The 27929-nt window shown below is 36.4% G+C and overlaps 1 protein-coding gene across 9 annotated transcripts in view; it reads right to left on the bottom strand.

Annotated features, from left to right (window-relative positions):
* The window catches only part of CCDC181 (coiled-coil domain containing 181), a 35733-nt gene extending 11574 nt beyond the window's left edge, over positions 1 to 24159 (bottom strand). For 2 of the 9 annotated variants that reach the window (XM_078356331.1, XM_078356335.1), the window contains exons 1-4: positions 24123 to 24159; positions 17843 to 17961; positions 14431 to 15381; positions 10249 to 10395 (exon numbers count right to left, since the gene is read on the bottom strand). In XM_078356331.1, the coding sequence (XP_078212457.1) occupies positions 10249 to 10395; positions 14431 to 15381; positions 17843 to 17961; positions 24123 to 24138 (1233 nt within the window). In that variant the 5' untranslated portion in view covers positions 24139 to 24159. Of the gene's footprint in view, positions 1 to 6019; positions 7368 to 10248; positions 10396 to 14430; positions 15382 to 17842; positions 17962 to 23095; positions 23214 to 23455; positions 23476 to 23825; positions 24024 to 24122 lie in introns of those variants that run through there. The other 7 variants (XM_078356336.1, XM_078356332.1, XM_078356334.1 and 4 more) reach the window with 7 other exon arrangements.
* Between the last annotated feature and the right edge of the window lie 3770 nt (positions 24160 to 27929).

The raw sequence follows: 27929 nt of genomic DNA, 5'->3' as shown, positions 1-27929 counted from the left end.
CTACAAATCACTGCTCAAGGAAATAAGAGAAGACACAAACAAATGGGAAAACGTCCCATGCTCAAGGATAGGAAGAATCAATATCATGAAAATGACCATACTTCCCAAAGTAATTTACAGGTTAAATGCTATCCCCAGCAAGCTACCACTGACTTTCTTCACAGAATTAGAAAAAAAAATTACTTTAAATTTCATATAGAACCAAAAAAGAGCCTGCATAGCCAAGACAATCCTAAGCAAAAAGAACAAAGCTGGAGGTATCATGCTACCTGACTTAAAACTATACTACAAGCCTACAGTAACCAAAACAACATGGTACAGGTACCAAAACAGATATATAGACCAATGGAACAGAACAGAGGCCTCAGAAATAATACCACACATCTACAACCATCTGATCTTTGAAAAACCTGACAAAAACAAGCAATGGGGAAAGGATTCCCCATTTAATAAATGGTGCTGGGAAAACTGGCTAGCCATATGCAGAAAACTGAAAAAGGACCCCTTCCTTACACCTTACACAAAAATTAACTCAAGATGGATTAAAGACTTAAATATAAGACCTAAAACCATAAAAACCCTGGAAGAAAACCTAGACAATACTATTCAGGACACAGGCATGGGCAAAGACTTCATGACTAAAACACCAAAAGCAGTGGCAACAAGGCCAAAATTGACAAATGGTATTTAATTAAAGAGCTTCTGCACAGAAAAAGAAACCATCATCAGAGTGAGCAGGCAACCTATAGAATGGAAGAATATTTTTGCAAACTATCCATCTGACATAGGGCTAATATACAGAATCTACAAGGAACTTAAACAAATTTACAAGAAAAAATAACATCTAAAAGTGGGTAAAGGATATGAACAGACATTTCTCAATAGAAGACATTTATGCAACCAAAAAACTTGAAAAAATCTCATCATTACTGGTCATAAGAGAAATGCAAAGCAAAATCACAATGAGATACCATCTCATGCCAGTTATAATGCAATCATTAAAATGTCAGAAAACAATAGATGCTGGCGAGACTGCGGAGACATAGAAACACTTTTACACTGTTGATGGTAATGTAAATTAGTTCAACCATTGTGGAAGACATTATGGCAATTCCTCAAGGATCTGAAACCAGAAGAAATACCATTTGACCCAGCAATCCCATTACTGGGTATATACTCAAGGGAATATAAATCATCTACTGTAAAGACACATGCACATGTATGTTTACTGTAGCATTATTTACAATAGCAAAGTCATGGAACCAAGCCAAATGCCCACCAATGATAGACTGGATAAAGAAAATGTGGCACATATACACCATGGAGTTCTATGCAGTTATAAAAAGGAGTGAGATCATGGCCTTTGCAGGGACATGGATGAAGCTGGAAACCATCATTCTCAGCAAACTAACACAGGAAAAGAAAACCAAATAACACGTGTTCTCACTCATAAGTGGGAGTTGAACAATGAGAACACATGGACACAGGAAGGGGAACATCACACACCAGGCCCTGTTGTGAGGTGGGAATGAGGGGGAGGGATCTTAGAGAGTGGGTCAATAAGTGTAGCAAACCATGATGGCACACTTATACCTATGTAACAAACCTGCACATTCTATACATGTATCCTGTTTTTTTTTTAGAAGAAATAAAGGTGGAAAAAAATGAAAGGTAGTATAAATATTAGCAAAGCATTAGCAAAGTGGCCTTTTACATCATATACAAATATTTATAGTCTTCTTATATTCTGCCAATAACCTTACAGAAAATATTAGAGGAGAAAGAATATAGGAATATGTAGAAGAGTACATTGAGCTAAACAGGAATGTTAAAGACTATATGGAGATATCCCCTTTATCATTTTTTATTGTCTCTATTCATTCTTTCTTTTCTTTTTTATTAGTCTGGCTAGTGGTCTATCTATTTTGTTGATCTTTTAAAAAAACCTAAGCAAAAAGAACAAAGCTGGACATTTTAATGAACGCATTATAACTGGCGTGAGATGGTATCTCATTGTGATTTTGCTTTGCATTTCTCTTATGACCAGTAGTGATGAGATTTTTTCAAGTTTTTTGGTTGCATAAATGTCTTCTATTGAGAAATGTCTGTTCATATCCTTTGCCCACTTTTAGATGTTATTTTTCCTGTAAATTTGTTTAAGTTCCTTGTAGATTCTGTATATTAGCCCTATGTCAGATGAATAGTTTGCAAAAATATTCTTCCATTCTATAGGTTGCCTGCTCACTCTTATATATTGATTTTTTGAAGGGTTTTTGGTGTCTCTATTTCCTTCAGTTCTGTTCTGATCTTAGGTATTTCTTGTCTTTTGCTAGCTTTTGAATTTGTTTGATATTGCTCCTCTAGCGCTTTTAATTGTGATGATAGGGTGTCCATTTAGATTTTGCCTTATTTCTCACATGGGCATTTAGTGATAAAGGGGATATCTCCACCGATTCCACCAAAATCCAAACTACCATCAGAGATTACTACAAACAACTTTATGTACATAAACCAGTAAATCTAGAAGAAATGGATAAATTCCTGGACACTTACACCCTCCCAAGACTAAACCAGAAAGAAGTTGAATCCCTGAATAGACTGAAAACAAGGTCTGAAGTCGAGACAGCAATTAATAGCCTACCAACCAAAAAAAGTCCAGGTTCAGAGGGGTTCACAGCTGAATTCTACCAGATGTACAAAGCAGAGCTGGTACCATTCCTTCTGAAACTATTCCAAATAATACAAAAAGAGGGAATCCTCCCTAACTCATTTTATAAGACCAACATCATCCTGATACCAAAACCTGGCAGAGACACAACTAAAAAAGAAAATTTCAGGCCAATATCCATAATGAATATCGATGCAAAAATATTCAATAAAATACTAGCAAACTGAATGCAACAGCACATGAAAAAGCTTATCCATCACAATCAAGTCAGCTTCATCCCAGGGATGCAAGGCTGGTTCAACATATGCCAATCTATAAACATAATCCATCACATAAACAGAACCAAAGACAAAAATGACATGATTATCTCAAAATGCAGAGAAGGCCTTAGACAAAATTCAACAGCCCTTTATGCTAAAAACCCTCAATAAACTAGGTATCAATGAAACATATCTCAAAATAATAAAAGCTATTTACGGCAAACCCATGGCCAATATCATACTGAATGGGCAAAAACCAGAAACATTTCCTTTGAAATCTGGCACTAGGCAAGGAAGCCCTCTCTCACCACTCCTATTCAATATAGTATTGGAAGTTCTAGCCAGAGCAATCTGGCAAGAAAAAGAAATTAAGGGTATTCATCTAGGAAAGGAGGAAGCTAAAATTGGTCCACTTCCTGACACCTTACACTAAAATTAACTCCCGATGGATTAAAGATTTAAGCATAAGACCTAACACCATAAAAACCCAAGAAGAAAACCTATACCATTCAGATCATAGGCAAAGGCAAGGACTTCATGACTAAAACACCAAAAGCATTGGCAACAAAAGCCAAAATAGACAAATGGGATCTAATTAAACTTCAGAGTTTCTGCACAGCAAAAGAAACAATCATTAAAGTGAACTGGCAACCAACAGACTGGGAAAAAAATTTTGCAATCCATCCATCTGAAAAAGAGCTAATATCCAGAATCTACAAAGAACTAAAGCAGATTTACAAGAAAAAAAAAATAACCCCATGAAAAAGTGGGCAAAGGATATGAACAGACACTTTTCAAAAGATGTTTATGTGGCCAACAAACATAGGACAAAATGTTCAACATCACTGGTCATTAGAGAAATGCAAATCAAAATCACATTGGTGAGTTGGGCTATAGCTATAGCAGTAGAGAGAGAGAAAGATTAGAGATATGTTTTGGAGTATTAATTGAAGGAACTTGGTAATTGATTAGATAATGTGTGTAAGGTAGAATGAGATGTAAAGACTAGGTTGAGCAACATGGTGGATGTTGGTGCTGGTCTATGAAGCAGCAGAGAAGATACTGATTTAGGGGAAATTATCATTTCCATTTTTAAATTGTTGAGTTTTAGGTACCCACAAAATATCCAGGTGAAGATATTGAAGATTAATTGGAGAAATTTGTCTAGTGTTCAGGAGAAAAATTGAGACTGGAGATATGAATTAGGAGATTAATGATTTCAGGGATGGAGTAGTTTTTGCAACAAGGATATGGCCATAGAAATTGGCAAGTGTACTGGAGAAAGACACAGAAGATGAGGGAATCAAAGGTCTGTGGGGCTGGTTGTGCAATGGCTCTTCTATGGAGTTATACATATATACCTTGGGTTTGGGATGGAGAGGAACATTTAGCCTGGAGTGACCAGAGGTGGTTAGATAACTAGCTTTAATAGAGCCAAGTGATACAAATAGCAAAGGAGCATGAGTTTTCTCAGGAAAGTAGAGAAATACAATTCAGAAGAGGTATGGGGGAATGAAGAGAATATTAATTTATTTGACCACCAAAGTAATTGAAGTTTTGCAGAAAATGCAGCTTCTGTTTCAAAGAAGTTGTGGCTTGGGGAAGAATCAGAATTTGCATAAGAGGAAATTTAGGGCCAGATCCCTTTCAGTGACTTGGGAGGATGGAGGATATTTGGGATTTTTTATATTATTGAATAGGAAAGAGAACTAGCAAGGCTTATGAAGGATGGGAGAAATTTGGGATTGGGTAAAGGAGAAGCACAGCATATTGCTGTAGTGATCAGAGGTTTAAGAGGGGACAAGAGGAGTTTATGTTTCAGTCAGTGACCTTGGAAAACACAGCTATGACCATACTGCTGATAGCTTCTTGGATGATGACAGGCCTTCGGGCCTCATGACATTCAGGCTATTCTAATTTTTTAAATGGTGTATTTGCAAAAATAAATGTACAGTATGTTCTATCATGCTGTAATCTTGGATTGTATTCTCAGGAAACCTGAGTCATACTGAATATAATTTATTTTAAAATTTTTAGGCTGGGTGTCATGGCTCATGCCTATAATCCAAGCACTTTGGAGGCCAAGGCAGGCGGATCACTTGAGGTTGGGAGTTCAAGACCAGCCTGACCAACATGGTGAAACCCTGTCTTTATAAAAAGATAAATTAATTAATTAATTTAAAAAATTTTTATTACAAGAAATCATGGTTATATATTTCCCTTTGAATATTTATTGTAAATATGTAGTATTTTTTGCTACATTTCAACTCTATCTCAAAAAATAGATTTTAATGAGAAATTATATCACAAACTAATAGTATTCTGAAGTACTTTTATGAACTTTGCCTCTACTGAAGCTGAAATATAGCATAATTTGGCAGTTAATTAATGTGGCTTATTAATACATTGCTATAATAAGTACATTATGTTATTTCTCTGAGATATTGTGTATAATGTGAATCACAGTTTCCAGAAAATATATTTAGCATTTACAGATTGTGGAATGACTGTTTTACATTAAATGAATAAAAGCTCTTAGGTGATATAATTTTTATTTCCATTTTTAGAAGAAATAGCTAAACAATGTCTTTCCAACATTGTTTTGAAATTTGCTTCTCTTGCTCAGTGATATGTATGTAAACACACACATGAAAATGTGTCTATGTATACAGTCTATCTAGGTTAACCATCCATGGGTACTTGTATACCTGTGTATTCTGCATTTGCATGTAGTGTTGTATTAATGTCAATATGGGCTAGTTGGTTGATAGTGTTAAGATCTTCTGCATGCTTATTTTCTTCCCCGATTTTTTCTATGAATTACTGAGAAAGTGGTGTTAATACTTTCATCGATCATTGTGCCCTTGCCTATTTCTCTTTTGGTTGTGTTGACTTTTGCTTCATGTATTTTAAAGTGTCATGAGTATACATTTAGGATTTTATGTCTTCCTGATGAATGACCTTTTCCCATTATGAAACATCCCTAATATCCTGAAGTCTGTATTGTCTAAGGTTAATGTAGCCATACCAGTGTTCTTATGCTAACCATTTGCATGGTATACCTTTTTTCATATTTTACTTTCAATGTATCTGTGGCTTTATATTTAGAGTGGCTTGTGCAGATGGCATATATTTGAATCTTCCAGTCCAACAGTCCACTCCTTTTATTTAGTATTCACTTGTATTTAATTATTATTATTATTTTAATTATACTTTAAGTTCTGGAATACATATGCAGAACATGCAGGTTTGGTACATAGATATACACATGTCCTGGTGGTTTGCTGCATCCATCAGCCTGTCATCTACATTAGGTATTTCTCCTAATGTTATCCTTCCACTAGCCCCCAATCCCCAACAGGCCCTGGTGTGTGATGTTCCCCACCCTGTGTCCATGTGTTCTCATTGTTCAGCTCCTACTTATGAGTGAGAACATGTGGTGTTTGGTTTACTGTTTCTGTGTTAGTTTGCTGAGAATGATGGTTTCCAGCTTCATCCATGTCCCTGCAGAGGACATGAACTCATCCTTTTTTATGGATGCACAGTATTCCATGATGTGTATGTGCCACATTTTCTTTATCCAGTCTATCACTGATGGGCATTTGGGTTGGTTCCAAGTCTTTGCTATTGTGAATAGTGCTGCAAGATAATCCTTTAGTTATATACCCAGTAATGGGATTGCTGGGTCAAATGGCATTTCTGGTTTTAGATCCTTAAGGAATTGCCACACTATCTTCCACAATGGTTGAACTAATTTACACTACTACCAACATGTAAAAATATTCCTATTTCTCCACATCCTCTCCAGCATCTGCTGTTTCTTTTAATGATCACCACTTTAACTGGTGTGCGATAGTATCTCATAGTGTTTTTGATTTGCATTTCTCTAATGACCAGTGATGATGAGCTTTTTTTCATGTTCTTTGTCTGCATAAATGTCTTCTTTTGAGAAATGTCTGATTATATACTTAACCCACTTTTTGAGGGAGTTTTTTTCTTGTAAATTTGTTTAAGTTCCCTGTAGATTCTGGATATTAGCCCTTTGTCAGAGGGATTGCAAAAATTTTCTCCCATTCTGTGGCTTGAAATTCTCACTGCCAGCTGGTCGCCTTTCCTACCGGAAGTTCAGTAGGCTTAAGCAGATCCCATCTGAAAGGCTGTAAGAATCTGCGTATTCCGGTGTTGAGACACTAGGCCCCAGTGGCCTGGATTTTCGAGTGGGATCGTCTGATCCATGGTTGCACAGTTCTATGGAGAAAGAACAGTTTCCCCTGCTGGTGGCATGCTCACTCACTGCCTCCCTTTGCTGCGGGGAGAAGGTTCTCCTTCCCTGTGTAGCTCTCAGGTGGGCCGCTGTACTACACTGCTCTTCCTTCTGTCCATGGGTCATGCCAGCCTTCTAGTCAATTTTGATGAGAAAACCTGGATACCTTGGTTGCCTGTGAAGGATTCACATGCTTATTATGTTTCTTTTGATAGGAGCCTCCAAGCCCTGCTGCTTCTAGTCAGACATCTTGGCCCCACCACTCCTATTATTTTTACCTTCTTTCCTTTTCTTTTCTTTTCTTTTTTTTTTTGAGATGGAGTTTGGCTCTTGTTACCCAGGCTGGAGTGCAATGGTGCGATCTCAGCTTACCGCAACCTCTGCCTCCTGGGTTCAGGCAATTCTCCTGCCTCAGCCTCCGGAGTAGCTGGGATTACAGGCAAGCGCCACCATGCCCAGCTAATTTTTTGTACTTTTAGTAGAGACGGGGTTTCACCATGTTGACCAGGATGGTCTCGATCTCTTGACCTCGTGATCCACCCGCCTCAGTCTCCCAAAGTGCTGGGATTACAGGCGTGAGCCACTTCTTTCCTTTTCTTAATGAATTGCATTGAAACACTAGAATAGTTATTTAATATAGAACTTTACATGTTTTTGACTATAACAGGTATGCCTTCAGTATTTCCCCATTATAGTATTTACAATTCATATTTTATTAGGAATTTTTAAAAAGAAATTATACCTTTGCTATATCTTTCAAGATAATATTCTTTTATTATTTATTGATGTGCTGAATGATATTAGTAGATCTGTTATTACTGATCCATAATTTCATTCTTAAAGTAAACCTTACTCAGTATATTATTATTTTACTCTATGGTATCAGTCAAATTTCTCCATATTGTCTCTTTTAGTTTATGTTTTTTCTGCCTTGCCTGTGAAAGTACTGCCCATCCCAAGATTTTAAAAGCTAAAAACTTCCACAAATGGCAAAATAAACACTGTAACAAAAAATATATTGTCAGACTAGGAAAATCTGTAACAGATATAACAAAAGCTCTTATATACACTTTGATAAGAAAAACCAAACTGAAAAGGGAAAAAGATTATAAACAGGAAATTTACAGAGGAATACACATACTATATAAATAGAAAACCCAATTGTTTTTCCTTCTCATTCACACTCAACACAGAATACTTCACCTCTAGTTACTAAAGTAGGGGAGGGTTCCCACTTCCAACATTGACCAGTTCTATAACACCAGCTGGGTATCCTACAATTTAATCCAATTCTGATAATATATCCCTAGAGTTAGCATCAATTCCCATGGGTTAAGGGCTCAATTCCTCAAGATTGCCTCCACTTCAGATATCAATCAAAAGCCTAGATTGTGACCAGTGCTTTTGTGTGACCAGCTATATATTGCCAGGGTGGGGAGTAGTGGGAGCACGACCCTCTCCTCAGGGTTGATTTGCTAGAGCAACTCATATAACTCAGGAAAACACATTAACAAGTTTATTAATAAAGAATATACTAGACACAGATGAAGAGATATACAAGGCAAAGTATTTGGGAAGGGGTATGAAGTTCCATGCCCTCTTGGGGGCACGCCACCCTCCTAACACATTTCCCATACCCTGGAAGTTCTCTGAACCCTGCAGCTCGGGGATTTTTACGAAGGCTTCCTCACATAGTCATTGAGATTATTCACTCAATCTCTAGCCCCTTTTCCCTTCCTAGAAGAAAGGAGTTAGAACTGAAAGTTCCAAGCTTCTAATCATGGCTTAGTCTTTCCGGCAGCTAGCCCCTATCCAGGAGCCCACCAAGAGTCATCTCACTAGAACAAATAGAATCCTATCACCTAAGAAGTTCCAAGAGATTAGGAGCTGTGTTTCAGGAGCAAGGATAGAAGCTCAATTATTAGAACAAGAGATACATGTAGAATGCCTATCATTCAAGAAATTAAAAAGGTTTTAGGAGCTCTGTGCCAAAAAATAGGGGTAGAGACCTATATCTAATTATTTCTCACACATGTTTATATACAAGTATGTATATTATTCATTTGAAGAAAAAATAAGATGATAAACCACATTCAGTGTTAGCCATTCACTGTCACACACTGTTAGAGGAACTATAAATTCATATTATCTTTTGGGAGATTACTTTTGTATCTTCAACCAAACGTTTCACTCTAAACCTTCAACAATTATAAATCCCCTCTGAAGAACCCCTCCTACAGATTACTGATGTTCCCACAGAATGTACATCTCCACTACAGCACTGTTAACTAGCGCAACATTGGAACCAACCTAAATACCTACAAATGAAGAATGGTTTAATAAATTAACACTGTAATACCACATAGCTATTTGAAAAGAGAGATTTCAACATAATGCCTAGAAAGATATTCACGATGAAGTGAAAAAACTGAATAATAAAACTTTTGACATTTAATATATAAATAGAAGTAAGATATAAAAGGACTTGCACCACACTGTTAAAAGTGGTTATCACTGGAGATGAGTCTGAATGAGCTTAGGGTCAAATTTTCAACTTTTACCTTACATACATGTCCTTTTTGTAAGGACATGGATTATTTTTTAAATTTTGTTTCAATTTTTTTAAATTAAATAATTTGGTGTCTTTAATTTGCTAAAGATTTACATAAGATTTCTATATGTCTAGTCTTAAGTGAGACGAGTCTGTAGGGTTTTTGGGGTGTGTGTGTGTGTGTGTGTGTGTGTGTGTGTGTGTGTGTGTATCTTTATCCTGTTTGAATACCAAAGTTACATCTTGAAAAAAGTTTTCTGAATTAACAGTTTTCTACTTTCTGTTCTGTCAAAGTCTGAACAAAATAGGAATCATTGTATTTTCACAAGTCCTCTTAGAACCTAACTGTAACGTTATCTGTATGTTGTATCTTTCGCAAGGGTAGTTCTTGAACCACTTTTCTACTTCTTCCATAGGCTGTTAGTCTGATATCCAGACTCCCTTCTGTAAATAAGTTCAGCTTTCACATCTGTATAAACTTATTTTTCAGAGAAGTTTTACTTACTCTACTGTTCATGTCTTCAATTTGCTTTGCTCGCTGAATTCTCCTCGTTTCTAAGACCTGCTCTCTTTTCTTTTGCAACCATGCTTTAAATACTATGTCATTCTCTCTCTTTTTTTCCTTCTCTTCTTCTATTTTCCGTTGCTCTTCCTAGTAAAAGAATATGAAAAGACATTAATGAAAGATTAATAAAATTGTATGAGTTATCAAAGTAGAGATAGATTTTGAGATCTGAAATTAGGATTCCCTGATCCTAAAACTTTCCTTCTAGGCCAGGCACAGTGGCTCACACCTGTGATCTCAGCACTTTGGGAGGCCAAGGCAGGTGGATCACTTGAGGCCAGGAATTTGAGACCAGCCTGGCCAACATGATAAAACCCCATCTAGAAAGATGTTTGTGAAAACACAAAGTTAGCTGAGCGTGGTGGCACACACCTGTAATCCCAGCTACTTGGGAGGCTGAGACAGGAGAACCGCTTGAATCTGGGAGGCGGAAGTTGCAGTGAGCCAAAATCATGCCACTGCACTTCAGCCTGGGTGAGAGAGTGACTCCATCTCAAAAAGAAAAATATTTGGCCTTCTTAAAATATAGGGCCTTTTCCCTGCTTACAGGGGGGAAAAAAATTAAGAGTTTTCAGATAAACTGTACAGTTAAAGTCTACATGTACATAGATGTATAATACACACATTTTCAGGAACACCTTGGCTCTTTCCTCTAGCTAATTCTTACTTTTTGGTATTAAATATATCAAACTGAAGCTACGCAAAAGAAAAAACACACACTCCAGAAGCACTATAAATGTCTTATACATTTTTACATTGTTTGTTAATTGTAATAAATGGCATAGTGATTATGAAAGAAAACTCCATAAGCATTTAGAGCTGTGTATCAAAGTATGTAAATGAGACAGTACATGCTGTCTAGGGTCTTGCTAGACAGTCAAAGAAGAAGAAGAGATGAAACAAATATGCCAAAATCTCAGTGGCTTTTGCATCTGAGAAACGAGGATACAGGAGTTAAAAAAAATTTTTTTAAATATTTGAAATTTTTTGTTAAAATGTTAAAAAATATTTTTCAAGTAGTTCATATTCAAAAAGAAACATTTTTGCCACCAGAAAAATATTTAGGCACTTGGTTAACTATGAAGAACACAATGGGCCAGGCAAGTGGCTCACACCCATAATCCCAACACTCTGGGAAACTGAGGCAGGGGGATCAATTGAAGCCAAGAGTTCAAGACCAGCCTGGGCAACATAGCAAGGCTCTGACTCTACAAAATAAAGTTAAAAAAAAAATTAGCCAGACATGGTGGCCCAAGCCCTTAGTCCTAGCTACTCATGAAGCTGTGGTGGGAGTATCATTTGAGCCCAGGAGTTCATGGTTACAGAGACCTATGATTGTGCCACTGCTCTCCAGCCTGGGTAACAAAGCAAGACCCTGTCTCAGAAAAAATAAAAGGAAAATAATGCTTTTTTATCTGAATTATTTGACTAATGTTATAAAAGAGAGTTAAACTTGAAGGGAGATGCCAAAATAAAATATACAGAATCATAAAATATTTATAGTTACTGGGAGCAAAACAACGTGGCATAGTGGAAATAGCACCAATTTGGAAGTCAGATCTGACTAACAATCCTTCCGTGATAATACTATGCCAATTTGGGCAAGGCACTTAACTTCTGTCTCAGTATTCTCACCTACAAAATGGAGTTGCACTAATGAGATCATAAATCTTTTCAAATACTAAAATTTTATCATTTAAATCAGCTGATTTATACAAGTTTACGGTTAAATTTTCTTCAAATAATGTAATTCTAAGTGTTTTCCTTACATTTTGACAATATAGCAAGACTTTCTAATTCAGAAGGATTAGAATTACTGATCAGCAGGAAGGGAGGAATGGAAAAATTCTATCAAACAGCATAAAATGTATTTGAGAATATCTATATACTATTTTCTGAGCCCTAAAGTATCTATATTATATAAAATATAAATGAATTTATTAAAGATTAAATTTTACATTATTTATACATTTCCTTTTCACACAAAGGACTTTAGATGCCTTGCATGAATACAGTATGATAAAAGATGATTATCTTTCCAAGGGAACATTTAGGTGTAGTACACAGAAGCCATCAGCCAAAGCACTGAAAACAGAGTTGCCAAAGAGAACACTGAAAGGATGCACTTACATTGGAAACACAGGGTATTTCAGCCCAACCAAGCAAATACAGGCATAAAAAAGCAAAGACTTCCCAGGAAACCAACTAAAACATGCTAGAAGCCTTAGTACTTGAAGACCATGCCTTGAACCAAGTTAGTTACAGGATATGGACATCACAAAAGTGTGTGTCATTCAGAAAATAGAATCAAAATGAAAACAGAATTATCCATCCCTTACACCAGTTAAAGACTAACATCATTTCATTAGTAAAAAGGCAGTGACAACTACATAAAATCACCTGTATGACTTTTGTAAAAATATACGCATGTACGTACCCATATGTGTTTGTATACAGCAAACTTATAGATGTCATGCTCAAAAAATTATTTTGTATTGTCACGAAATTCTTATACTTTTAAGTGTTGTTTTATACCTGAATCAAGTAAACTTAGTTTCACTATTAGAGCTATTAGTGACCAAGTGAGTGAAGCTCTATAAGCATGTACCCTTTTAAGTTCTTGTCTAAATGTGCTAGAGGTTACATGTTCGTATGAAGTCATTTTTTACTTTTTTTTATTTTTGCTAATGCCAATTCCTGATTTAAATGCCAGAAATTTTCTTGATAATTTCCCATATAAAGTAGATAACATGGCCAGACATGGTGGCTCACACCTGTAATCCCAGCACTTCGGGAGGCTGAAGCAGGTGGATCGCCTAAGGTCAGAAGTTTGAGATCAGCCTGGCCAGTGCAGTGAAACTCTGTCTCTACTAAAAATACAAAAAATTATTTGGGCGTGGTGGTAGGTGCCTGTAATCCCAGCTACTCAGGAGGCTGAGGCAGGAGAATCGCTTGAACCCAGGAGGCTGAGGTTGCAGGGAGCCAAGACTGCACCATTGCACTCCAGCCTGGGCAACAAGAGTGGGACTCTGTCTCAAAATAAATAAATAAACAAACAAATACATAAATAATAAAGTAGATAGCACACCATTTCTCAAGGGTGCCAGAGAACTGGGTATTTTTGTTTCAGTTTGCTACTAACAAGTACATATATACCTTGGTAAAGTTATTTAAAATTTCTAAGGTTTTCTTATCTGCAAAATCATCTGTAAGAGGTCACTTCTCATGTGTCATCTGCTGAACACTGTATTTAGAATTAGACATTTTATATGGCTCAGCTTAATACCATTAGGTTTCCAGTAAAACAAAGAATTGGAGCACTGATATAAGAGGGTCATTTCTGTACCATTGCATTATTAATGGAAGGCAAAAACCCCTGACTCTCAATGTCTTGAAAATTCAGAAATTCAAATTTTCCATCTCTCTCTACCAGTATTGTCCTATCCTTGTTGTCTTTACAGCTTCCATGAGTAAGTGACAGGAGCATATTTTCTTGTTCAAAATAGTTGGAAATACAGTTTAAGTCCTGGAATTTTCAATTATAAGATACATAGAGTTTCACATATGAACAAAAATGAAAAACAAAAACACTTAATTTAGAATTTCATATGGCATTTTGGAGACATTTCATTAACAATATTAGGTTATATTCTTAATTAAAACTGAACTGCTGGAAATAAAGGAATTGTAGGCATAGAAGAGAATATGAAACACATGCAAGTAAAATAATTATAGTCTAAGTCTTCCTGCTGTCTCTTAAACCTCTACACTTGGTGCCTTCATTTTTCCATCTGACATTTTATTTTCAACTATATCAAGATTACTTTCAACAGTCACTTAACGTCTCTGAGTCTCACCTTTAAAATAAAAGGATCAGATGAAGTCATCACTGAGATCTCCACTAACACAGATCAGTCTACTATTCTTTGTGATCCTTACAAGGACCAAAGTAATCACAGTGTTCATTCTATAAGTATACATTTTCAACACTTAATCTAACAATAGATATATAAAGCAAGCAAAAAAATCTCCAATAGTTTGAACAACTGTTTCAATTCCCATTGCATTACAAAGCAGGAAAATATCCTCTACTCTTAACACAATGTCCACTTAGGTTCTCACCTCTCTTTTGAGCTTTTCTCTCTTTTGTTCTAGTTGTTTTTGTAGTTCTTTCTGTCGAGGGGAAAGACAGTATGTTGAGGTCACTGGTGAGATATGTGCAGACTGTGTCCTGTGATTAGATTTCCCATTCCCTTTACTTCGATCTGAGTTGGCAGCAGAGCTTGGACAAGTCTTGTGGTTGAGCGGTGGCTGAGGGATATCAGCCAGTGGCTCTCCTATTGATGAGTGAGTAACAGCAAGAATCTCTGCTGCAGAATCTTCTTTCTTGATGCCACTGACAGAGGAATTGGACGATCTTGGTAACAACTGTTGAGGATCATTTTCTGTACTATTCGCATTATTAATAGGAGGCAAAAATCCCTGACTCTCAATGTCTTGTAAATTCACAAGTTCAAATTTTCCATCTCTCTCTACCAGCATTGTCCTATCCTTGTTTTCTTCACAGCTTCCATTAGTAAGTGACAGGAGCACATTTTCTTGTCCAAAATCAGTGGAAATACATAACTGTGACAGTTTTCCAAACATATTCCCTTCATTTTCAACATAATTTTTGTAAGTGTTAGTGTCTTCTAGTGGAGGAACTTCCAAATCAACTAATTTGTCCTTGAACTTAAGTTTCCTCTCCCTTTTATCATTCACAGGTTCTTGATTCTGTAGAAGCTTGTTAGCTTGTACAATTTTGTCCATAATATATCTCCTCACTTCCTCATCCTCTTCATCCTCCAAGTCTTTCTGGCTTTCTATGTTGGATTCCTGGAAAGAGTTTTCACTATCTGAATCTGATATGGGATCTGAAGGTTGACTACTTGGTACAGAAATGAAGTCATTTCTTCTTGGTGAGATCTCATCCTGCAAAGTTTTTTCAGGATCAGAAAGCTGTTCAGTGTGTTCTATTACTGTTTCATTCTCTTTTAAGTCTTGGTTAATATTCTCTTCCTTCTCACAAGCCATCTAAAAACAAGATATTTTTCAGTCAAATTTGAGATTCATTTATAAGTAGACAGAAAATGGTATTTTCCTGTTCATGTAATTTATTTTATAAATGGGAAAATTTAATGCTTCTTCCTTGTAATTTGCTCATAACATTCTAATTCATACTTATGAGTATCCAAGGGAAATATATTTGACAACAATTCAGGAAAAATTCAACTTTAAATTAGAATTTGATGTAGTTAAGTACTACATTGATTTTTAAACATTTTTATGCTAATGTGTCAAAAGATAACCACAAATAATAATATTAATATTCCTTCCCCTATAAAATTTTCCTCTTTACATTTTAGAAAAACAGTTTTCAAAAATGTTTCCTCCTTGTAATATTTGCAGTCTTCAATCAAACATCCTTCTCCCCAGACCATTTCAAGGATGAATTATTTGGTCAAGTCCTAATCACGTGAGGTTCTTTTAATCTTTTCAGATTATTATTGTCACTATAACCTGCGGGACTTATATAAATTCCAGTTCAATTTTTATCTCTAGATCAGATTTGCCTTCTTCAACTATGCTCAGAGATTTTGGTAATCCATGCTCACCACTCTGAGATAACCTGGCCTTAAAAAAATTAATTCCACATGAACCATAAATCAGTATCAGTGCAGCACAAAACTCTACTCCACTTCTGCTGTGTCTAACTAAAAGCTTTTATAAATACATATATATATATTTTTTTCTCTCTCTCTCTCTTTGTCCAACAGTTCTCTCCCACCTATCCTAAAGCAGTTATATGGGAGCTACTACATGCTACTCTCTTCAACCCCTTAAAATCACTTTCCTCCTTCACTTGCTCATAGGTCATCCTGCGTGATAGGGAAGGTCATCTTATCTGATTGATGTCTAATAAGTAAATAAACCTGGCTCATTAAAATGACTGCCAAATAACTATGATTTAACTAAGATCTCTGTATCACAATTGTTCATTTTAGCCTTATTTGATTCTCTGGTTAATTCTTTTTTTATTTTTTCTGTATCACGAGGATGGCAGATCTCTGATTCATTCTTATAGTCTCAGTTTCTGAACTCTCCTTTAGCTTTTATTTCTTTTCTTTTGAAAACCCACTTTTTACAAATAAATCTTCCCCTGACTTTCATATGTGTCTCTATCTCAGTCACCCCCTTTTCCCAAAAGCCTCAAAAGAAGAGGTTATCAAAATCATCCACTAGAATGTACAAGATTCATAACAGCACTTTTATTTTATCCCTGCTCTGTATATCCCTAGCACCTAGAACAGCCTCTGATACATGATAGGTGATCATTAATATTTTCTGAATTAGAAAATGAAACAATAAATCATCCTTATTACTCTCTAATTCTATCACCCTGTGCTTTGGAACTCACACCCTTCCAGTCTGGAGAAATTGGTTCAACCTTACCCCTCTGGGTATCCGCCTCTACTCATTCCGCTTATTTTTCCATTAGGATGCATAAAACTCTCATGTAAAAGCCATCTTAGAAAAATCTTCACTTTTGACTCTGTTTCCATCTTCAAATATTGTATAACCCATTTGTCTTTTCCATTATATAAGAAAATGGAACTAAGAAATCTGTAATACAAAACCTGCATTTCCTTATAGTCTTTTTCTTAACACCTTTAAAACTGGCTTCTGCTCTAACAATTCTGATCATTATTATCCCGTGGAAGTCACCTATTTATATCCCAGTGTTAGTCCTTTTCCTTATTACTGACCTACTTTTTGATACTAACTTGTATACACACACATATGCATATATACATATATACATTATATAGAAATACACATACACAGTATACATATGTAAAGAGAGACAGAAAGAATCTACCGTGGTGTAAGAACTGGTTAATTTTCCGGGATTTCCCTTCTACGTCTCTGATAAATAGTATATAACCATGCTTAATGGATCCACTTTTTCCTATAACTATTCCTGTGACTCAGACTTTGACCCTTTACCTTTTTCTCTATATTCATTGCCAAGAATAGCTAATTCAGTCTTAAAGTTTCAAATATTAGCTAAAAGGTCATGTGTTTAGAGGATTTGCTTTATTTTTCATTTATTTTAATAGCATAACCCTATGATTTGACCCAATTTCATAGAATGTAGGGATTAACTGTGTTTTTTTTACTTTCAATGCAATAAATCATGATTTTGCCATTTATTTATTTCTATTACTTAAATTACATTAGAATGGTCATTTTAGTTTCATTAAATGCTAAAGTAATAACTGTTCTCTCACTAACCTGGCCTATGCCTTAGGATACAACATTTAAGCAATCTATGCCTCAATTTTCTTATCTTTAAGATGAGGATAATAATAATTTGCCCAATGTAAATCAAAGAAATTTTGTGATGTTTCGATGAGATAATAATGTGGAACTCTTAAAGAACTGCCAAGCATTTTGTAATACAATTATTATGAATGCTGTTGGCAATATATACCTCTATTATGCTGGCATCACTTTTTTCATTTTCATTAATTAACCACTCCAGGTCCTTTTCAAAGTCATCTTCGTATTCTTCACTTTCTTTTGAATCAGCATCTTCATTTTCATTCATTTCTGTTTGTGAAAGAAAATGCTATAAGATTTTAAAAGGTAAGGCATATGTTATGTTCACCCTAGAAGAAGAATGGAGCATGGAGATTAATGCTGTAGGTAAGCTAATTAACACACAGAAACACAAAATGGAATGTTCAAAATGAACATGCACCTGAATACATCATAAAAAAGAGATTTGCAATGGCAAGACATTTCCATAGGTCGACATTCCTAAAAACTCTCCCACCTTCCCCTAACTACCCAAACTCTAATATATAAGGAGTCTAAAAAAAGGCAGATAAAATACTAATGCTTAGAAAAGGATTTTTCCATATTCTTTGCCAATCATTAAAACCTTTGCCCAGGCCAGAGAAGATCTTAGCTTAGTTTTTTAATCTTACCCACTAACATTTTTTCATGTTCAAATGAAAACAGTTCCCATCCTCAGTTTCCCAATCCTTCTAGTAATTTATATGGCATAATTATAATTTGTGATATGAGACCTTTTTAATAACAACTGATTCTCAAATATGATGAATGCTGATTTCCACAGGAGTCAAACTTTTGTCAACTCTAAATATTTTGTTCATTAAAAAACAACTATGATGATACCTAATACAATCTAGAAGTGAGTGACAGTAAATAGAGTTGTCAGATGAAAGGTAAAAATGCTTGTTTTTCTGTTCCAGGTGACAAAGTGTGTGTGTGTGTGTGTGTGTGTGTGTGTTAAAGTGGTATATGAATTAAGGCATTTTTGAAACAATTAAGCTAAAAATATCTTTTAATTAAAATCAGTTCCTAGGCCTTCTATTTTTTTCTATATATAACTTTTTAAACAAATGGAACATATAAATCTTTACCTATAATGTGTCTGTATATCTGTGTGAGCCTTCCGCGCGTGTGTGTGTGTATGTATTTTTTTTTTTTTTTTTTTTTTGAGACAGAGTCTCTCTCGCTCTGCTCACTGTTGCCCAGGCTGTAGTGCAGTGACATGACCTCAGCTCACTGCAACCTCTGCCTCCCGGATTCAAGTGATTCTCCTGCCTCAGCCTCCTGAGTAGCTGGGATTACAGGAGGGTGCCACCATGCCCAGCAAATTTTTGTATTTTTAGTAGAGATGAGGTTTCATCACGTTGGCCGGCTGGTCTTGAACTCCTGACCTCAAGTAACCCACCCTCCTCGGCCTCCCAAAGTGCTGGGATTATAGGTATAAGCCACAGCACCTAGCCCATCGAAGAAATTTTGACGAACATTTGTTGAACACCTACTGTTTTCCTATATATATTCATAATGATTTATAAGCACCTTAAGGTGCTTGCAGTATGCTAGAGAAGACAAAGCTAAATAAAAAGCATAAATAAAAATGTAGACAATTGGAATAAAGGATATGTAAGGAAGAATAAAAAAACAAGTAACTCAATACAAAATTGAAACTATCAAAGGAAGCTGGTATGGAGTTTGAATACCAGTATGAAAGTTAATCGATTATTCTAAGCAAAGAGAACAGCATGAGAGAGAACAAACAAACATGGAAGCACATGGGACTGGACAGCATGGCCTGAACATAGTTTGTTTTGAAGAAGGGTCTGGAAAGAGTATGAATGTCAGTTTGAGGTCATATTATCTTTCCAAAGAGAAAAAGGTTGGGGAAAAGTATTAATGTAGATGTAACTGCCATGAAATCAACAAAGGTAGAAAGACACAGCAATAATTTGCACACTTTCAACTACGGACTTAAAAAAGAACAATGCTTTCTAAATTTTCATAGAATTTTAGGTCCAATCTCAAAAGAAGTGCAAAAATCAGATCTACAAGAGCCCAAATACTTGAGACCATGTTTCTATACTTTACTTACCTTGCTCCTGCATCAAGACTAATTTGCCTAATATTATTTTTGGAAGTAGAAAGTCCAGATATCAAGAACACATGAGACACAGGCGTTTTTAAAGGTATAAAATGAGAAATATTATAACTGAATAAATAATCCACAAACTTTGTTTTAGCCATTAGTTTCACTTTACTCTCCCCAAATCTTTGCCCAGACTATCTAACCTGATAGAATTTTACTAAAGAGAGATTTACATATTTTCTTCCCATAGTTCACCATCAAATGATAGTGCAGTCATGTGGGACAGTATCTTTCAACTAGCTGCACAAGTACGAGATGAGGCTTTTCATACTATGTGTAAAATATTTTAACAGGTGTTAGTGAACAGTAGAGTTCACTAAACTCCGAGTTTTAAAATGATTTTAAAAGAATGAGTTAAAAGAATGATGAGGATACTAAAAATGTAAATGAGCTCTGAGGTTGAGACAGTTAGATAATACATGAAGTATTGTGTCCAGATTTTTGTACTAGAGTTTAGAAAACAAAAACCAAACTAGAACACATTCAGAGGCTAGCAAACCAGGAGAAAGGAGCATAAAAGAGAAGGAAAAGGAAGAGTAAAATCCTTAAAGTCAGATACTGAGGAATAATTGAAAACTCTGGGAATGTTAACCTAAAGAAGAGAAAATTAAGAACTGCTATACAAAACATATATATATATATTTTGAGACAGAGTTTCGCTCTTGTTGCCTAGGCTGGAGTGCAATGGCGCGATCTTGGCTCACCGCAACCTCCACCTCCTGGGTTCAGGCAATTCTCCTGCCTCAGCCTCCTGAATAGCTGGGATTACAGGCACATGCCACCGTGCCCAGCTAATTTTTTGTATTTTTAGTAGAGACGGGGTTTCACCATGCTGACCAGGATGGTCTCGATCTCTTGACCTCATGATCCAACCACCTCGGCCTCCCATAGTGCTGGGATGCTGTACAATATTTTGAAGGAGAAATGGACTTGCATAATCTCAAGGAGTAAAACTAGTACCAAGGGCTGGAAACTCAGGGGCAAACTTTGGCACAAGGTAAGACAGAACTTACATTTTCAACCCTGTCCTGAGTGAAATTAGCTTCCAAAGAAGTACTGCAATTCCTGTCAATATAAATGTTTATACATAGCCCCAAAGAGGACTGTGGAAGGAACATTTTAAAGGGCACAAGCTTTAGGAAAGCAATTGAGCTACATGACCTTTAAGATTCTTTTTAACTCTAAGAGTCTTTTTTTCTATAAGATGCAAATTAGCAACTGTCAACTCACGAAGAGCAAGAGAATTTAAAAGCAAATGCATAGTAGTATGATAAAGCTTAATCTAAAACAAATGATCAGTGTCTGAATGATTAAATTCAAGACTTAAAAAAAACAAAGTTCTATTTTTACACTGTTGGTGTGACTGTAAATCAGTTCAACCATTGTGGAAGACAGTGTGGTGATACCTCAAGGATGTAGAAATAGAAATTCCATTTGACCCAGCAATCCCATTACTAGGTATATACCCAAAGGATTATGAATCGTTCTACTGTAAAGACATATGCATATGTAGGTTCACTGTGCCACTGTTTACAATAGCAAAGACCTGGAACCAACCCAAATGCCCGTGAATGATAGACTGGACAAGGAAAATGTGGCACATATACATTATGGAATACTATGGAGCCATAAAAAATGATGAGTTCATGTCCTTTATAGGGACATGGATAAATCTGGAAATCATAATTCTCAGCAAATTAACACAAGAACAGAAAATCACACTGCATTTTCCCACTCACAGGTGCGTGTTGAACAATGAGAACACATGGACACAGGGAGGGGAGCATCATACACTGGGGTCTGTTGGGGGACTAGGGGACAGATGGTGGTGGGTGGGGAGGTTGGGGAGAGATAACATGGGGAGAAAAGCCAGATATAGGTGATGGGGGGATGGAGGCAGCAAACCACTGTTGTACCTATGCAACAATCCTGCATGATCTGCACATGTACCCCAGAACCTAAAGTACAATTTTAAAAAAGTTCTGAAGTCTGTTTCATTAAAATGCCATCTTTTCTCTAGATAGTTATTGATGTTGGTTCTTTTTCCCTCTCAAAGATAAAGTTAATTTTAGGTACACTTTAGGTATGCTGAAATAATAAATAATCCACAAACTGTTTTAGCCATTGGCTTCACTTAATTCTCCCCAAACCTTTGGCCAGACTAAGTTATTACTGAATAACTGTTAATTACTCAACTTATTATTGAATAATAACTGTTAATTGTTCAACTGGATAATTTTTTTTCTCAAGTATTCATTGGACTATAATTTCTTCTAGATATTTATTTAAAACTAAAAATACAAAATAGATTTGCTAAAGCACTCAAAAGCAAGTCCTTCAATAATTTCTAAGTCAGGTTGAGGGCAAATTTTGAAGTTATCTTGATAAACTAAATCAACACTTTAGAGTGAGTTTCATTTCCTAACCTCAAGACAAGCTAAATTAAGCTATTATTTCTACCCACTGGCCAGTTAAAACCAAGTGCACCATGAATGATGCAGAATAAAGTAAATCTCACTGTAATGCAAAATATTTACAGTAAAAATAGTACTTTTCATAGTCACAATGCCTTGGAATGATCAGTTTTCCTTTCTTTAAGTTACACAAATATTATAAGAATATTTCTTTGGAACTCTTCAGTCCTTTCCCTTATTTTATGATAAACCTAGTTCCAAACTCATAAATGAATGGCTGCCTGAAGACTTTAGTAGATAAATTTTATTGTTTACAGAGAATTCCACCCACATGAAAACTAAAATTTAAAATGAAAGCATAATACCTGTATAATAAATTAAAAACACAATAATTAAAAATGTAATAGATTAGGGGTCTTTACGTCAAACGATTATGCCATAATTCAAAGGGAAAACACACCATAGTTAAGGTAACTCTGAGAAGTAAATCAAGTCGCATTAAATCTGAAGTGAAATTCTTTCCCTATAACTTAAAAATAAAAAAACCCTCATGACTGGTTCTCAAGCAAACAAAGGACATAAATTACAAACTCTGGTTATCAAATCCCTTAAGCCTTTTTCAAATGCGTCACAGGATATTCAACTCCTTCAATTCTTTTAATCTTCATCTCCAGGGTACTGTCCATATGGTACACAGTCAACAAGCCAGAACAAAAATACATCTTACACAAACAAAATCACTTAACACTTCCTACTTTATGATTGTGAGTTTCACACATTTAAATTTCAACATTTATCATCAGTAAAAATATAGGTAAGTGGCTATATTTACCACTTAATGGAAATCAATTCCTCCCTGGGTAAATCCCATGTGGATAGGTGGACTGCAGATCTTTCAGTGGGACTCTTAAGCCAGGTACATATGTATACATAATTTTGATAACTTTCTTCTACAATTCAGAATGTTCAAAAATAGTTTAATCTAAATAATTGATTCCCATCTTACAGCGGTTTAAACATATGCTTGTTTAAAATCTAAGAACTGAAAGCATGTCAAAGAGAATGCCCTTGAATATAAAATAAACACTTAAGCAAAAACTAATCCACAACATCATGAAACCATCTGGCCCATTATTCCTGTGTATCCTGCCAAGACTGTGATCCTATAAGTAAATTTTTTAAAAATCATAACCTGTCACAAAGCGTGATGATAGATACTTTATGAACTTTAGGTGATAATTTTAATCTGCATTCCAGAACCCAACGAAATAAATACCATTGTCTCCTCATGGAGGCTACAATTTCAGGAGTGACTTTTTCTCCCAGGGACAAAATCATTACTTTCCCCATTCAAGAACTTTGAGAGGGGAAAGAATATGACAAAAACTTAGTCTAAGCTACCCTCAGACGAGTTTCCTTCATACATAGTAAAGCAAGGTTTTGTCAGACTTCCCCACCAGGGCCAGATTCCGTGGACCCCGAACTCTAGAGGACTAGGTGCCACCAGAAAGCTTCTTCCGTCACTACCTGCCTTCCCTCCCAGCTATACTAGACGTTTATACCTTTACTCTCTTTCCCATCATTAATAATATCGCATCGTCCTTCCCCTCTCTCCCCCTATATTCCTCCTGCCTGTGTAAAATGCAGCGGCTGGGGTCACAGAGATGGCCGGGGGAGTTCTCTCATCGTCTTTCTAAGCTCTTCACATTGAGGCCACGGAGACCCGCACCTGCCTCCGCGACAGCCAGGACCAAACTGCTATGGCAACAGCGTGCCTCTGCGTCCTCCATCCGGGCTTCTCTAACTAGGAGCGCGACATAAACCCGCGCAGGCGCACGCGTCAACCACAGAACACCTACCCTTCCCGGCACCCATCCCGGTGCCTGCAAAGGTCCCGTCAAGCTGCGGTTTCTAAGGAGACGACCAAGAAATCCACGCGTCACTAATGTTATTAGAGACTGGCGAAGGGCCGCTGTGTTGATTGTGAAATTTCCCGCTTGTAGCTGTGATGAAGAGCATCTTTTCTCCAAGAGAGGCAATGTAAAATTAAAGTTTTAGATAATCTTCAAATTATAGAGTAAGGTTTTTTAAAATGGAAGATTAAAATGAATTGTAATAATGAGTACACTTCCTAGATGTAGTGTAGTTGTAATTACGTAATGTTTCTACTGCTTCAGCACTTGAAAAAAGACCCCCCTCAAGAAGGTTATTCAGTGTTAAAGGTTGAAGGAATTTTAGTCAAATCTCCTCTAATGAATGTAGCGTTTTAGAGTCACCAAAGCTGGAAATAGACCCTAGGTTTCAGAACTCCTAGGTTAATAGTTTTTTCCTCTGACCATCCCCCTAAATTTGTGTTTTTCAAATAATGGATGATAACAGCATTATTATTTTTTAATTTCAATAGGTTTTGGGGGAACAGGTGGTGTTTGGTTACATGGATAAGTTCTTGAGTGGTGATTTCTGAGATTTTGGTGCACCAATCACCTAAGCTGTGCACTGTACACGATACCCAATATGTAGTCTTTTTATTTATTTATTTTTTTGAGACAGAGTCTCGGTCTGTCTCCCAGTCTGGAGTGAAGTGGCACGATCTCGGCTCACTTCAACCTCTGTCTCTCGGGTTCAAGCAATTCTAATGCCTCAGCCTCCCGAGTAGCTGGGACTACAGGTGTGCCACCATGCCTGGCTAATTTTTTGTATTTGTAGTAGAGTCAGGGTTTCACCATGTTGCCCAGGCTGGTCTTGAACAACTGAGCTCAGGCAGTCCACCCGCCTCAGCCTCCCAACCAATATGTAGTCTTTTATCTCTCACCCTGCTCCCACCTTTTCTCCCAAGTCCCCAAAGTCCACTGTATCATTCTTATGCCTTTGCATTCTCATAGCTTAGCTCCCACTTATACGTGAGAACATAGGATGTTTGGTTTAACGTTCCTGAGTTACTTCACTTAGAATAATGGTGAAGTAACCTCCATATCCATCCAGGTTGCTACAAATGCCATTATTTCATTACCTTTTATGACTACTATTCCGTGGTCTGTATACATACCACATTTCTTTATCCACTAGTTGATGAGCATTGGGGTTCGTTCCAGATTTTTGCGTAAATTGTACTGCTATGAACATGTGTATGCAGGTGCTTTTTCACATAATAACCCAGGAGTGGGATTGTTGGATCAAACGGTAGATCTACTTTTAGTTCTTTAAGAATCTCCACACTGACTTTGGGAGGCCGAGGCGGGTGGATCACGAGGTCAATAGATCGAGACCATCCTGGTCAACATGGTGAAACCCCGTCTCTACTAAAAATACAAAAAAAAATTAGCTGGGCACGGTAGTGCGTGCCTGTAATCCCAGCTACTCAGGAGGCTGAGGCAGGAGAATTGCCTGAACCCAGGAGACGGAGGTTGCGGTGAGCCAAGATCGCGCCATTGCACTCTAGCCTGGGTAACAAGAGCGAAACTCCGTCTCAAAAAAAAAAAAAAAAAAAAAAAAAGAATCTCCACACTGTTTCCATAGTGGTTGTACTAGTTTACATTCCCACCAGCAGTGTAAAAGTGTTCCCTGATCACCACATCTATGCCAACATCTATTATTTTTTTATTTTTTTGCTTATGACCATTCTTGTGGGAGTAAGGTGGTGTTGTATTGAGGTTTTGATTTGCATTTCCCTGATCATTAGTGATGTTGAGCATTTTATTCATATGTTTATTGGCCATTTGAATATCTTATTTTGAGAATTGTTCATTCATGTCCTTAGCCCACTTTTTGATGGGATTATTTTTTTCTTGCTGATTTGAGTTCCTTGAAGACTGTGGATATTATTAGTCCTTAGTCAGATGCAGAGTTTGTGAAGATTTTCTCCCACTCTGTGGGTTGTCTGTTGACTCTGCTGATTATTTCTTTTGCTATGCAGAAGCTTTTTAGTTTAATTAAGTCCCATATTCTTACCTTTGTTTTTGCTGCATTTGTTTTTAGATTCTTGGTCATGAAGTGTTTGCCAAAGCCAATATCTGAAAGGGTATTTCCAATGTTATCTTCTAGAATTTTTATGGTTTTGGGTCTTAGATTTAAATCTTTAAATTAGTCAGACAATCACAAGGTGAAATCCCACAACAGGCCATCTGCAAGCTGAGTAGCAAGGAGCCAACCAGTTCGAGCCTCAAAACCTCAAAAGTAGGGAAGCCAACGTGCAGCATTTAGTCTGTGGCCAAAGGCCCAAGAGTCCCTGGTAAACCACTAGTGTAGGTCCAAGAATCCAAAACCTGAAGAACTTGTGATGTTTGAGGGCAGGAAGCATCCAGCATGGGAGAAAGATGGAGGCCAGAAGGCTCGGGAAGTCTGGTCATTCCACGTTCTTCTGTCTGCTTTTATTCTAGCTGCGACAGGCAGTTGATTAGATTCTGCCCACCCAGATTGAGGGTGGGTCTACCTCTCCCAGTCCACTGATTCCAATGTTAATCTCCTTTGGCTGTGCCCTCACAGATACACCCAGGAACAATACTTTGCATCCTTCAATCCAATAAAGTTGACACTCAATATTAACTGTCACACTTCCTAAGGACTCTTCTTCAAGAGAGTCTGTGTTTTTCATTCTAGAATCTTATGATTAAATTTCATTTTTTTAGTTGGCCTGTGTCCCTGGGCTGTGACTTTTACTAAGTTTCTTAGGTTCTCCCTTCATCCCAGTAGGTGGGACAGAAAGGCTAGAGAGGGAGCTAGAATTGTAGAAACTGTCCTTCCTCTATATAGGATAAGGGCATGGTAATGTCTTTTTCCTGCAGAGTAGGCCTTTGTTATAAGAATGTTCTAGGCTTACTTTTATAATGGTTACTTTCCCCCTCTATCTACAGAACATTTTCATGTCTCCCAACTGAAACTATGCCCACTAAACACAAATTTCCCATTTTCCCTTCCCTTCGGCCCCTAGCAACCATCATTCTGCCTTCTAACAATGTAGTCTTTTGCATTTGCCATAATGTTTTTGAGGTTCTCCATGTTATGGAATGTGTCAGTATTTCATTCCTTTTTATCACAGCATAAAAATCATTGTATGGATATACCACATTTTATTTATCTACTCACTAGTTGATAGACATTTGGGTTGTTTCTGCCTTTGACTATTAAAAATATTATTGCTATAAAAATGTGCATACAAGTCTTTGTGTCAAGATATGTTCATTTATATTGGTTAGATTTCTATGCATAGAATTCTTGGTTTGTACGTAATTTTAAAGAAGGTAACAATCTGTTTTCAAAAGTAGCTGTACCAAGAATTATACATTTCTAGTCATCAATTTCTGAACTAATTTAGTTATTCTTGGCTGTAGTCTGTGTTTTTTTCATTTTTTGAAGAAATACATAATCAGTGTGAAGCAAAATAGACTGAAGAAATAATTGCAACAATAAAAAAAAAAGAAACGCTATGACATAGGAAGATGAATCAGCAAAATATGCACTCTTTTATAGTAGATACCTACAATATTAAATAACAAAATATCTTTATTACACAGGGTAAAACAGAATTCAAAAAGACATTGTATTTCCATTGGAATTCTTCAGACTTTTCTGAAATGTCAAAACGGCCATAATTTGGTTAATACTAATCTGAAACAGCAGCAAGTCATTGTCTCTGAAAAATATAGTATTGTATGGACGCTACAATTTAA

The sequence above is a fragment of the Callithrix jacchus genome, chromosome 18, assembly GCF_049354715.1.
Source record: "Callithrix jacchus isolate 240 chromosome 18, calJac240_pri, whole genome shotgun sequence".
Taxonomy (NCBI): domain Eukaryota; kingdom Metazoa; phylum Chordata; class Mammalia; order Primates; family Cebidae; genus Callithrix; species Callithrix jacchus.
The sequence above is the reverse complement of the archived record's forward strand: the minus strand, read 5'-3'. Positions and strand labels throughout refer to the sequence as shown.